The 14,978-nt window shown below is 35.9% G+C and overlaps 1 protein-coding gene across 2 annotated transcripts in view; it reads right to left on the reverse strand.

The window, feature by feature from the left end:
* Positions 1-14,978, reverse strand: part of spri (Src homology 2 domain-containing protein sprint) — a 560,442-nt gene that overhangs the window by 40,769 nt on the left and 504,695 nt on the right. For both annotated transcript variants that reach the window (XM_090369518.1, XM_090369519.1), the window contains 2 exons: positions 8,521-8,652; positions 3,816-3,870 (listed from right to left, as the gene is read on the reverse strand). In XM_090369518.1, the coding sequence (XP_090225644.1) occupies positions 3,816-3,870; positions 8,521-8,652 (187 nt within the window). The remainder of the gene's footprint in view (positions 1-3,815; positions 3,871-8,520; positions 8,653-14,978) is intronic.

Raw genomic sequence — 14,978 nt, forward strand, 5'->3', positions numbered from 1 at the left:
ATTTTCTTTTCTACCAAACTTGCACAGCATTTGTTCAAGATCATATAGTTATGAAGTTGCAGTCTAATATTTCCATACTATGGTCAGTCCATATGGTGACTACTGCTTAATTTTTGGAACCAGTGTATATAGTATAGCTGCAGAAGGTAAGAAACTTAAAGTACTTTCTATTAAAATCCATTATATCTGAAAGGCAAAAAGCAAAACTTCTCTATGAAGTGCAATTATCCCAAACATGAAATACCTACACATAAATACAGATCCTCATGAGGAAGAGGTTTTGCAACAAGAAACCAACAGCTAAAGACTAATGCTACCAATGTGAGTAGTAGAATTATGGACAGCCCTTCTATCAAATTTCACACTTTTCTGGATTCTAGGTTACGGGACTTTCTCTATGGAAAATGATGTGGGACTTGTGATCAGAAGAGTGGCATAAATGGAAAAACAAATACTCAGACTGAAGAATCTTCTGATCAGCCATAATATTAAGAAACAGCAAAATGTTACACAATACACCACGGGCAGTGTCTTAATTACGAACTTAATAGCCCAAGGAACCAAAGTTTGTTTGAAGAGTTGATGAGAAAGATCAGGTTCAAGTTGGGAGCTTGCAAAGATTATTCATTCAACATTATTGCATTACACTGACAGAGTTTAAGGCAACAACATTGAATTGAATACACTGCTCACCACAAAACAGATGTGTATATGGGGGTGGGGTACAAAACAGGGAAAGAAAATAAATTATATAAAAGGAGCAGAAACATGATAAGTCCTTAAAAGCTCCTTAGATGCATTAGGTAACTAGGTTATAACATAGGTTAAACCTATGATATAATACCTACAACAATGGCTTGTCATTCAAAGTCAGCTTAGTATGAAGGTATATACTAAATAATTTAGAAACATATATTTTAAAAGTTGTTTGAACAACATCAAACAAATCACAAAATGTGAGGCGGGGGACCTAAAATAATTAACTGATTCTCAAAATAAAAACATTCTATAGTAAGGCATTTCTATTGATACTGAAGAAAATTCTATAAATGTGAATATTAGCTTCCACTGGTCATGTTTTAAAAATTAAAAAGTCTCTCTTGTAATATTCTGCAGTTATGAGTCTGTGTGAAGGGTGAGTTAGCAATGGTAGCAAAACCAAGATGTATTTTTAAAATTAACTTTATGAATTGGTCAAATGAATACAGAAGAAATTATTTTATTCTTATAGTAAGAGTGTGGATCATTCCATTTATAAGTAAAGGATTGTTCTCTTTAATGCATTGTTATCATTCCTGACTTATGCAAACATACAAGGAGCAGTCACAATACGTATTTACCCTTAGCTAGAAATATTTGAATTAGAGATTTGAAAATTGGCTGGCAATTTCATCCTTCTAGAGCTACACATTTTTCCCATCTGTGGATAAGCTTTCTTTCAAGCCTCTTGAGTAGTACTCCTCACTTTGAGTAGAAAGATGGGAAAAATAGTTTCTTCAATTTTTCTTCCACAATGGTTTCTTCGTTTTTTTTCATGGAAGAGGAAAAAAGTTTGAAGGTAAGGTGTCAGGAAAATAAGGTGGGTGCTGCAGATTTTCAAAGCTACCTCTGATTGCCAAGTCCAATGGGAGAGTATTGTCAGCAAAAAGACAGACACCTTTGGATAGCTTCTCTCATCTCTTTTCAACTTTATATCCTCTCTTAAATTTCCCAGAAGGTTTATGCAGTACTCCCCCAGTGATGCTATTGCCTTTTGGGAGTGACAACATGACCTTGCTGGCAGACAATTGAACCATGGCTTTTTTGAGGAGTTGACGAAGATAAATGTTTTCACTGTTTTCTCATCTGTTTTGTTTCTGGATCATAGTGATATATATACTCAGCATTTATCCATTGTCACAATTCAGACAAAAACATCATCAATCTCTCTCTACAAAGTTTCAACAATTTTGCAGAATGCCCTTTCATGTGGAGCTTTTGAGAGATAATAACAATCCTGGAACCCATCAGCTACTACCCTAGACATGTGCAAGGACTCATGCATTATGACACAAACAAGGCCTAATGTTCACTTCATTTGCTATAAATATAATCACACACATCTGCCTTCAAGGAACAGCTGTTCTACTTTAGCCGCAATGGCAATGTCTGTGGCTGAGGGAATGACCACCGCATATCCCCAGAGTAATATGGCCTTAGTTGCTAATGCTCCTAAAAACCAAAACAACAACATTTGTGGCTAAGATAGGGCTTCCTTCTCTTGGATGATCATGCACACTGTTTCGTCCACACTTGAACTATCTTTTCCAATTTTTCAGTCTCATATCACCATAACACCAGATGGAAGTTGTTTCAAGAATCAATCACTTACTGGCAGAAAGCAAACTTTCACATCTATTCTGCAACTATCCTTTTTCAATTTAAGTTTATGAACCCTTATGTGTGCTGTCTGAGAGTAAAATACCATCAGCATTTAGTTTACTCAATCTGTTTAAGGCCTTAAATACTTCAGTGAGGTCTTCTTGCAGGTGCCTAGTTTAAAAGCAGCATTTCAATTTGCAGAACTGAACTCTTTCATGGTAGGACTTCCTTTTGTGTACTTGGCTAATCTTGTTCTCTTCTCTGCATCTGTTCCAACAGATCCACATGCTTCTTAAATGAAGGCTTCCAGAACTGTATGCGGAACTCAAGATGAGACTTCATCATTGCCTAATACAATAGGTTATCACTTCTTTGTTGTTGTTATTTGGTTTTTAGGAGCATTAGCAACTAAGGCCATATTGCTCCGGGGATGTGTGGTGGTCATTCCCTTACCTTTCCGTATTTGGTGGTCATGGGCTCAAACCCCAGTCTAATCAAGGAGTGTGTGCTACGCACTGCTGCTCCTGCGCACCTGGCTACGGAGGCCCCTCACTTCTTTGTCCCCACTGGATGATTAATGTGAATCATTGACAGAATCTCATGGAATTGTCATAGCAGCCTGTCTACACTGCTCAAAGAACTTGATGTTAGACTGTACAATTATCCCTAGATCTCTCTTGTTCTCCATTACTTTGAATGTGGTATGTTATTCTGGGATTACTGCTGCCCATATACAGTGCCTTGAATTTATAAATGATCAATCTAAACTGCCTCTTCTCAGCCTATCTGTTCAATTTCTTTAGGTCCTGCTGCAGTAGTATTAACCATCCATTGTCCCATTTGTACACTTAGATAATAAGCTTGATAATGCCTTCATCAATATCATTAATAAATATTGAAGAAGATAAGAGAATCCACTAATAACATTAGTTCAAGAAGAGAAGTGCCCATTTAAAACTGTCCCCTGTGTCTGCTGCCACTAAACCATTCCTTTATACATACCAGTAACTTACCCCACTGCCAAAAACATTACTAAAATCTAAGTAGATGATGGAAAAATTAGTTTTGCATCTGGTTCCTTTGTTATTGAGTCATAGTAGCTAATGAGATTAACACTGTGATTTATGTATTCCTGTCAAGATGATTCTGCAGTTCTTCTTTAACCAATAACGCCATTATTTTTCCTGGAACAGAAGTGAAGCTTACAGGTCTATAATTATTCACTTTGCCTTTTTATTCTACTTTGTGAATAAAAGAGACATTTCCACATCTGAAATATATACGGACCTCTTCTGAATTCAAGGGTGCCCTCATAATTATGGCCAAAGTATAAAGATAAGATAATGGAAATCAAATAGCAAAACTTGTTTGTAAGCATAATTTGGCATCTTCCTAAATGTCAGGAAATGAACACTATTTAGCGCTATTGCAATTTAATGACAAAATTTACATACCATCAGCACCTAAAGATGTGTGGTCTTTTCCCTGACTTTCTTTGTCTTGCTGTACCTAGAAAATTAAAAACTTTATAACATTTAGAGATACTATCAGCTTGAAAGATGCACTGAGAAAAAAATGCAAATCAAAGAGTATAAATTATGACATAATTAATAAAGCACAATGCTCAAGTAAAAGTCTAGAGTTAAATTTGAAAGTGTCTGCAATCCTGCCCAGACATAATGAGAGCCTTGTCAATCAATTTGGCCCTGGAGAGATCGTGCAGGGCTCATGGGGTAGAATTTTTCTCAACGTGGTCTGTGCTTGTCAACAGGAGGGATTGCATCTACAGGGATGGGATACACTTAAATAGAAAGGGCACAAGAATATTTGCTGATGCTATCTAGGCAATGTTAGGTAGGTCGGAAAACTGCTAGCTTGGAAGGGGAGGATTCACAGACTAATAATTAACAGTAGCTGCATGCAAAGGTGGATATGATTCTTGCACTGCTTCTATTGGAATGAGCAGCAGCCCGAAAAGCAAGTTGCTGGGAATTTCAGGAACTGCTGGGAGTCATGAAACAAGTAAATACATGGGCTGTGTAGAACAGGTGCGTGTATACTTGCATGTACACCAATGCTAGGAGTATAGGAAATAAATTTGATGAATTTGAAGTGCTGGTTAAGATATCCAAGGCAGATATTGTTGGGATATCAGAGACTTGGTGTCACTCAGATATAAGGGATGAAGAATTGGAATTTGGGGATAGACAGGATAGGAAGGGAGTAGGGGTTATGCTGTTAGTTAAGAAACACAAAATCTAAGGAAGTGCATCCAGTTGACATAGAAGGACAGTGCAATGTTGATTCAGTTTGGTGTGACATAAGCACTGGGAAAGCAAAAATGAGGGTAGGAATTTGTTATAGGCCTAATGACTCTGATGAGTACAATAAACAATTATACAGAGAAATAGTGTAGGTCAGTAAATCAGAGTGTCTTATAATGGGGGATTTTAACTTCCCAGACATAGACTGGAACTTGTAGTTGGTCACTCGCACAACAGCAAAACTTTTGTGGATTTATTGGATGATTGTTTTCTACAGCAAGTTAGAGAGGCAACAAGAGGAAGTAACAGTCTTGATCTGATTATCAGCCGTAATTATTCATGCATTAAGAATTTACAGATAAAGGAACCACTAGGTGGCGGTGATCACAGTGTACTGATGTGGGATTTACTTAAAGATGTAACTATCATCAGGGATAAAGGGAAGGGTTTTTGTTTTCGTAAAGGTGACTACAGTGATCGCAAAGAGATTTTTTTAAAGTTCTATACAGTTGGACCAACTGATGCTACCAACAGCAACTTCTAAATGGGAAGCATTCAAGGAAGTAATTTTGGAAGCTACTAGGCTTTTTTTTCTAAATAAGAAATACTGTTCTAGGTTTAGGCCCAAATGGATGTCATATGAACTTTTTTTTTTTTTTTTTTTTTTTTTTGGAAGTTGTTGGCGCATAGGCTTCTGTGGCCATAATGCACCTCCCAAGGTTTTTGCAGTACTTTGACCCAAGCCCAAGGCGAGAATCGAACCCGCGACCTTTGGGTTGCCATGGCAGGCACTTTACCCACCCGTCTAGCCCGGTCGGCAATTCATATGAACTAATGAGACTCCTTGTTGTTGTTACTTGGGTTTTAGGAGCACTAAGGCCATATTGCTCCGGGGATATGCGGTGGTCATTCCCTGACCTTTCCGCATCCTCCGTATTTGGTGGTCATGGGCTCGAACCCTGGTCTAATCAAGAAGCATGTGTTACACACTGCTGCTCCTGCCCACCTGGCTACGGAGGTGCCAATGAGACTCGTGGCAGAGAAGAAAAATGCATGGGATGCATATAAATTGTCAGGCGACACAGAAGCCTATAGTAGATACAAGCTAGTCTGTAATCAAGTCACAAAGGAGGTTAGGCAAGTGAAGACAGATTATGAGAAATCTTTGGCAAAGGATGCAAAGAAAATCAGCAAAGACTTCTTTACTTATATAAACTCTAAAAGCAAGGGGATGAATTAGATTGGCCCACTTGATATCGATGGTTCAACTGTTGATGATTCTGCTCAGGTAGTTGCCAAACTGAATGAGTATTTTGCATCTACATTCACACGAGGAATTCTGTAGGGAAGTGGAGGCCAGAAGCTTGACTACTCTCAGTTATGTTTCCCCAGTGTTTATTTCACCCCACACTGAATAACCATTATGGCAACCTGTGTCAATGAAGCATACCCTTTTAGAATCTACATGTTTAACCAACAGAATTCCCATAATATGTGCATTTGATAACCCAACCAATATTTCAAATTTATTTACTATGATTCTAGCATTAGTGTTTAAGCAATTATACAGTATTTGTGCCTGTTTGCTTGTTCCATGAGGATCCTCTCAAACCTTGTAATCCTTCCCTCTACCTTTTTTTCCAGGTTGCTGTATGTCTGAAGAGAAGAAATACAAGAATTAGTTTTGCCTCTATTTATGGCTGCCATTAAATTAATAGTCAGTGTATCAACCCCCCTCCCACATTAAATTAATAGTCAGTGTATCAATCCGTCTCAGCAAAACTATTAGTTTTCAAAACCATCTAATACTCTTGATAGCGTGAGCAAATATTCTTGTGCTCCAACTATTTAAGTGAATTCCATCTCTACAGAAACTGTTTATTTAAAGATTTTATGGCACATCAGCATCTGAGGTTATAACATGCCAAGTCAATTCTACAGAAACATTGTCTCCTATTACAGACCAAGCTGAATTTTATTCCAAGAGTCTTGCACAATCTCCAATGCCAAACTGATTGATAAGACTCTCATCATTTGCTCCCTCCTGTCATGCCTAGGAAAAATTCCGAAATTTTTCAAATTTAGCCCAAACTCATGGCCGTTTCTCATGATCAACTGATATATAAAGTAAATCCTCATATTGCTTGTGCTTAATATCATTACCATCCACATATACAACAATATCAAACTTAAACTTTTGTGTTTTAAAAAGATAATTGTTCTACAATATAACTAACTTTTGTACCTGACAGAAATACCCTAGTCCTTTTCCACCTATCCTTTTTGCATAATATATTTGTTCCCTGAACACCAAGAATAGCTGCTTTCTGTGGACCCATTGTGTTCTGTTCATGTGCTGCCTGATGCATGGCAGCAGGCTCTGGAGTTGCCTTGAGCACTCAAGTATTTGACGTGGTTCTCCATTTTAATTCCTTTGAGGACAACACTTTTCTTCAAACACTCAAATTTACTCATAAAAACACAGAATTTCCACTTAATATCCTCATTCCTTATGCATCAGAAACACACAAAGATATCTCTTGTGGCTCTTTTATATCCTCTTATAGATAGCTATGCATGCCAAATGCAATGTACATTTTTTAATACAATCCAGGAACTCATTCATCCCATCTCATATAAATGAAAAGAAACTACCACAAAATGACTTTTTTTTTAACTAATGAAATACCGCATGTTCACAGGTGTATTTTTTAATAATAAAAAAAGAAAACAATAGGATTTTTGTAAACCAGTGGGGGTGGAGGAACAAGCCTTATTAAGTAACAAAAGCATCAGTTGGTTAGTAGAAATACAATATACTTTTTACACTTTAGCAATGATAATCAGAGATCTGCAGTCAGTAAAATCATCCATAATCAGAAATAATTAATAAAAGCCCAAGATCTTTTACTAATTATCTGAGCAATATACACCCAGTTATGACACATATCATTTACTTTGGGCCACCACCCTGGTAGATTGGCCATGCCGAGCACTGTAAAGTGTAAAAATTATGGATAAATTCTAAAATTTATCCATAATTTTTATGTGGACAGACTGAAAATTACTGGTTATGGGTGCCAGGTTTCTGTGATGTTGGGTCAAGCATGGCTTGACCAAACATACCAGAAACTATGACTGATTTGATACCAGAAAAATCAGTGGTGGACAACTGAGGACCAGATTAAAAGGTTTACTAATTCATTACTGTTTACACCATGTGTGTAGTAAGGTATGTGAAATGAGAAAGAAAAAATAAAGTCATAGGATCCATAGTACACAGTGGAGGAAATGCAGATCAGTGGCAAGTGTTATGCTTGAGAAAATATTTTATTAGAAATTTCTAATATATTGTGCAGTAATGCATGACAACTGTGGACTATTTGAATATTGTGTTAGTATATTAGAATGTGCCAACTCCCCTGAATCACATCAACTTAAATGAACATTTATGGGGTGAAATTTATTAAGATGTGCTGGAGGGAGCTCGGGGATTAATTAATTTCTGATATTATTAATTTCTAAGGATTATTCAAGCCCCTTGTTTAAAAAATTTGTTTGATGAAATTTAACATCCTATTTTAACTGGGATAATCCTTAGCTGAAATTCTTCTCAATTGAGTTCCTTGTTAACAAATTGTCGGCATTTCCCTGGTTAACGGGACATTCTTTGAGGTGATGCTTTTGTTGTTTTATGAGTCCATGTCATAGTAGTTTACAGATACTATCTGCAAACTACTATGACAGGGACCAACATATTAGGAGGTTTTCACATTTCAGTGACACTATCTATGATGCTATAATTATTTTCATTTAAAATTAGTATTTTTACTAATTATTTTGAATATTAATTTGAATATTGATGAAAATCACTGGAAAACACTATAATACTTACACTATTGTATATTGTAGAGATAGCAGCTAGTAAATTTTCTAATTTCTTCAAAGGAGAATAAGCTTGTTGAAGCCTGGTAAGAAAGTGCTTTACAACTTCTAGTGAAGTTCCTTGTGGAGGTTTGAACTCTGGCTACAATATAGCACATAATATAATAATTAAATAACTAAAAACACAGTAAACTATTTTGTGCTGGTTATGTTTTGTTGTCTTTATTTTATGTAAGTGGCAAATAAGAGTCTAAATCTAAACAAAATTATCATACAAAACTCTCTTCTACATGTTCAGTGTAGAAGAGACTTTTTTAGACAAATCTAATTCAAAATATATTGTTTGGTTTTGTCAAATATTTTTTATTACTTTTTTGTGGAACAAGAGATGCTTGGGTTAAGCCTGTTATTTATGAAGCCAGTTAAAAAAGAAACACATTTTATTAGAATTCTAATTATTTCAATAGAGACAAAATGTAAAAGTTTTTAATGTACAACCAAAATAAAAAATTAATCTGCTCACAATTAAAATAAAATTAATTTTTAAAACTGATTAACTAATTAATCTACTACTCAAACTTCAACTCACCATACACAGATAGATGCTTCTATCTATGTATAGGATACATTGCTGGATTTCTCTCATGAATTGGCATAGTCTGTGAGATGCACAACCTTGCTGTTATGAAATGTAACTTTTTAGATCAAATGACTTTTTAGATCATCAGCTTAATGACTGTTACAGCTGGCAAACAACTCAACTAAAATTTCCATTCAGAAACAGCAAAATACAATTCTTAAACAATTAGGTATAATATAACAGATATAACATCAACAATTCCTGTATATTTATATAAATGTTTTTCAGTAAAAAAAATTTTCAGAATGATAATAAATTAGCTCTGCAGCAACAAATTTTGTCATATGATATAGGAAGTCACCTTTACCATGCTCCCTCTATTTCAAGTACTGGCAAACAGCCAATTCATAAATTATTGTTCAATAATGCCTTCCACCTTTCAACAAGATTTGACTCACCTAAGAATCCTGCTATGTTTTGTCAGATTCATGACTCCACTGGGAGTCATGAATCTGGCAAAACATAGCAGGATTCTTCAGAAAGTGCTTAGAGTGCAACGAGTAGACTAATGCAATTCCAGAAATGCAGATATATATTCACAAGGCTTACACTATTCACAGAAAGAGACAAAACAGCACAGAAAGGGAAAAACATAGGAAATTTTGGAATTGGTAAAAGAAATGAAAGAGGTTAAAGACTTGTGGAATTTGCAGAATCTCAAGGAATGTCAGTAACGAACACTTTTTTCAAGAAAAGGGTGAACAAAAAGTGGACTTGGAAAAGCCCAAATGGATTAAAAACTAATGAAATTGACTTCATCCTCACTAACAGAAGTGCTTCCATAGCCAGGTGGGAAGGAGCAGCAGTGCATAGCATACGCTTCTTGATTAGACCGGGGTTCGAGCCCGTCACCACCAAATATGGAGGATGTGGAAAGGTCAGGGAATGACCACCGCATATCCCGGAGAAATATGGCCTTAGTTGCTAATGCTCGAAAAAAAACCAAAACTGCAACAATCACTAACAGAAGACATACTGTGAACGGCGTTAATGAACGATGTTACTATTCTGAACAAGGTAAATGTTGGAAGTGATCACAGAATGGTAAGATGCACACTTGATATAGATGTAAGAAAAGAAAGGAAAAAACTGACTCAAGTAAATAATACGAAGGTCTTTGAGATAACAGAAAAGGTGAAAAAGCAGTATGAGGGGTATCAAAAAATTCATACCCTTACCTTGAAATAATAGCCCTAGAAAGGTGAAATTTCACAGGAACTATAATCCTTTTCTATGTATTCTCCATGTATAGTAACACATTTCTCCCATCTATGGATCAGTTGTGTAATGCCTTGATCATAAAAATCTGCACTTTTTGCCCTAAACCGCAATTCCATCTCATTGATGACTTCCTGAGATGAATCAAAGCAGCATCCACACAATGGTTTCTTCATCGTACACCCAGCATTTGTCACCAACTGATCAAAAAAGTTCTCAACATCCGCATCACACAAATCCAACAGTTGGCGAGAACATTGCAATTGACAATGCTCTGCAAAGGTGTCGGCAATGTTGGGACCCATTGTGCAGAGACCTTATACATGTGCAGATGGTCGTGTAAAATGCTGTGGGCAGACCCATAACTAATTCCCACTGCATCTGGATGAAATGAATTGTCACACATCCGTCACTCAGCACCAGCTGCTCAACCTTTGCAACAGTCTCACTCTCTGTAGATGTTGATGGCCTTCCTTCTCTTGGCTCATCAAAGACACTTATACTACCACAGTGAAACTCCCATTTCCACTTTTTTACAGTGTCATAGAATGGACAATTCTGCCCATACACAGCTTTCATTTCTTCGTCAATTTCCTGAGCTTTCTTGCCCTGAAAATGCAGGAAATTGATCACTGCTTGATACTCCACTTTGTCAACCATAGCGTCATTCCTCAGATTCCGGGCGCCACCTCTGGTCTATAATCACCTACAGGAATTCAATTTCACATGTTAGTTATTGAATATGTATACAACTTATATTAAAAACGGCATCTTCCTACTGATGATGGTCAACTGATGAACTTTTTGATACTCCCTCATATGTACTGGAACTTAAGAATAAGTTTGAGCTTCTGCAGACCTTTCAGGACCAAGATACTTACAAGGAATACAACTTTTTGAAAGTAATAAAACCCAAGAAACCTATACGGAAAAAGAAATCCAAAGAAGAAAAAATTAGTCAAGAAACACTTGTCATGATGAGCTGAAGACAACAAACGAAGAGCAAGATAAACACCGACAAGGACAAAATTCAGAATACTGAGTTATGCAAAGCCGTTAGAAAGAGACTCAGAGATATAAGATTTAACACAAGAAAATTAGAACAAGCATTAAGGGAAAACAAAGGACTTAAATCAGCAGTCATGAGCAGTAATACAGAAAGACAAATGATACTGAATCTGAAAAATAGTGATGGTGTACTTATAAAAAACTGAGAAGGCATAATTCAAAGAGCAGAAGACTACTATAAAGTATTATGTAAGGAGCAAAGGAATGATACCAGCAGTGGAGAAGATGGATCACAAATTTGCAACACATATGACATACCTGATATCCTTCCTGATGAGATAGAATAAGCATTAAAGAAAATTAAGTATCAAAAAGCCCACGTGAAAATGAAGTTACTGAAGAAGTTGTTAAAATTAGAAGGAAGACACATGACACAGAAACTGGCAAAACTCTTCACAAAGTACATTAGGAAAGGTGTGACCTCTAAGGAGTGGAATAATGCAATCATAATTTTGTTGCATAAGAAAGGAAACAAATCAGAAATTTGAAATTATAGACCAATTGTCCCACATCTACAAGTTTTTCACGAGGGTCATCACTAACAGATTAAAAAAATACCATTTGATCGGTATTATTTCGGTTGAGAATCAACCGAAACAGCAAGCTGGCTTTTTGGACAGGATTCTCAACTATGGATCACCTTCACATAATATCACAGCTAATGGAGAGAGCAATTGAATATAAAACACAAATGCCTGGCATTTGTGGATTATGAAAAGGCATTTTACTCCAAACAGCATAAGGCAATGTTTCGGACATTCGAAAGGCAAGGCATAGACATCTCATACATTATGATTTTGAAGAAAATACATGAGAATGTTACCTCCTTTATTAGAATAGACAAAGACAGTAGCAAATTTAAAATTGAGAAAGGAGTTCGACAAGAAGAAACAATATCTCCTAAGTTGTTTATTGCTGCCCTTGAAGAAGCTTTCAGAAGATTGGACTGGTCGCAGAAAAGAGTCAATATGAATGGACAGTACCTAAACAATTTACAATTTGAAGATGACATTGTGATCATAAGCCATGATCCCAAAGAATTAGAGGAAAATCTTAATCAGTCATGCAGAGTTAGTAAGGATTTCGGATTAAAGATAAATATGGCTAATGATAAACAAATATGCCACAGAAAGGGATATAATCATTGAAGAGCAGTAATTGAAAAGGTGGATTCATATACTTATCTCGGACAAGTCATTAGCTGTAATAATGATAAATGGCTGGAAGTCAGGAGAAGAATAAATTTTGGATGGATAGCATTCAGGAAATATATCATCACATACTGAGGAGCAATATCCCAATTTGTCTGAAACGTAAAATAATGAACCAATGTATATTCCCCACCATGACTTATGGAAGTGAAACGTGGGCACTCACTAAAAGGTTTTTTTTGGTTTGGTAGTTGTTGGCGCATTGGCTTCTGTGGCCATAGTGCACCTCCCAAGGTTTTTGCAGTACTTTGATCCAAGCCCGAGGTGGGAATCGAACCCGCGACCTTTGGGTTGCCGGGCAGGCACTTTACCCACCTGGCTAGCCCGGTCGGCCTCACTAAAAGGATGAAAGAGAAGCTGAAAACTACACAGTGAAGAATGGAATGAATTATATTAGGAATAAGACTGTTAGATAAGAAGAGAAACACATGGATTAGGCAGCAAACACAAATAAAGGACATTCTTATCAAAACTAAAGGACTGAAATGGTCTTGGGCAGGACAAATGGACTAAGAAAATAACAGAATGGTACCCAAGAGGAGCTAAAACAAAACCTGGAAGACAACAATGGAAATAGACAGATGAAATTCAAGAATTCGTGGGTAGTAAATGGATGGCCATTACACAAAACAGAAGGAACTGAAAAGTTTCCGGAGAAGCCTTCATCCTGCAGTGGATTGAAAATGGTTGATGATATTATTCACAACAAGAAAAGATAACATATCTACAACAGGTTTCTTTTAAATGAATTTTATAAATTACATTTATAATGCATCATATTAATATTTTTTGTTCATTTTTTTTCAGAAAAAAATCAACTGTACTATCTGCTTCCACATTTTGAAGGGTGGGTGTAACATTAACAAATAAAAAACAACTATCCTAAACTGTCCACACAAAACTGTCAGCTCTCTATGGAAACATAAGAGCAGAAGATTCAAGTTTCTGTAAACATTGATCGACCAGCATCAAATGATAACATAAATTACCGTGTTTTCTGGACCATAAGATGCTTTTTCCCCTGTAAGATGTTACCTCACATTCCTACATCTTATGATACAAAGCTATATTAGGTGCACACACTGATGTTTTTATCTCTTGGCAAAGTATGGGCAAACATTTGGTTGGCCTTCTGTAAAAGTTAGCTCCTTTCCGTTAAATGTGCAACCAGTTTGGATCACATATAAGAGGCAACAAAAAGGGCAATTGCTAAATTAAATGCAGAGTTAGTTGTGTTTTCTGCTATTAGCCAGTGGACATCTCAATTAACACAACTCTAAAGCATCCACGCCCAAAAGTGGACCAACCAGATGGAGACATCAGCAGAATATATGAATCGACCAACAATTTAACAAGTGTGCAAATTGTTAAAAATTTATGGGATTATTTAAACATGAGACAACTACCAAGTCTTTCAAAAAATATAGAATCAGCAATGCTTTTCGTGGTGCTGAAAACGATGCATTCTTTGAAAAAAAAAAAAAAAAAGTGAAAGTTCAGATAGTAATGTTAAAAAATAAATTTTCTGTTTATACTCCGGCACGACAACCAAGTCAGTAGAGTTTATAATAAATCGTCAATACAAATATTTATCGTATTTAGTAGTCACGCTCTCTCGCTCCTGACCACTCAGCTACGTCAAGCCTATAACAATGACAGGCATGAGCAGCACTTGTGAATTTACATTTCAAATAAAATATATATGATAAAATGTTTTCCCAAAATTTGCCTTCTAAAACATGGGTATGTCTTATGGTCCAGTGCACCCTATTGTCCAGAAAATATGGTAAGTAGAAGACTGCCTCTGGGACCTGACAACAAAATTTGTAAGTAATTATTAAGTAAATATTTGTAAGTAATATTAGCTGTTTTTGTATTACGATAGCTTTATAAATTGGTTTAGGAGAGAGCAGCCTTTCAACAAGATGTGAGATAATGTAAGCATACACAAGCCAGAAGTGGATGAAATTAACTGAATTAAATAACAGACATAAATGTGGAGGATATTATTGCATTAAAAAAATAATAATAAAATATATCATGACAAATTATTTTTTATGGATTCTTTAAATTTTTTAGATTTTTTTTTTTTTTTACTGTTTGGCTATAAATTCAAACAGAAAAAAAATTTATATTTAAAAGCATTCATGTACATAGTATTTCAGCTTGTACAAACTTCTATATTCTTTGAAAAAAGTTATTGCAGGTAGCTTACATACTATATAGAAACTCACTTGCCAAAGGGTTATATCCATTATGATAAAGCTAAGACCTGTCTGTAAATAAAACTGTATCTAAGCTGTTAACACCACTGAAAACAACAAATTCATG

Source organism: Mastigoproctus giganteus, chromosome 3 (genome assembly GCF_048544385.1).
Source record: "Mastigoproctus giganteus isolate SK-2022 chromosome 3, ASM4854438v1, whole genome shotgun sequence".
NCBI classification, from domain to species: domain Eukaryota; kingdom Metazoa; phylum Arthropoda; class Arachnida; order Uropygi; family Thelyphonidae; genus Mastigoproctus; species Mastigoproctus giganteus.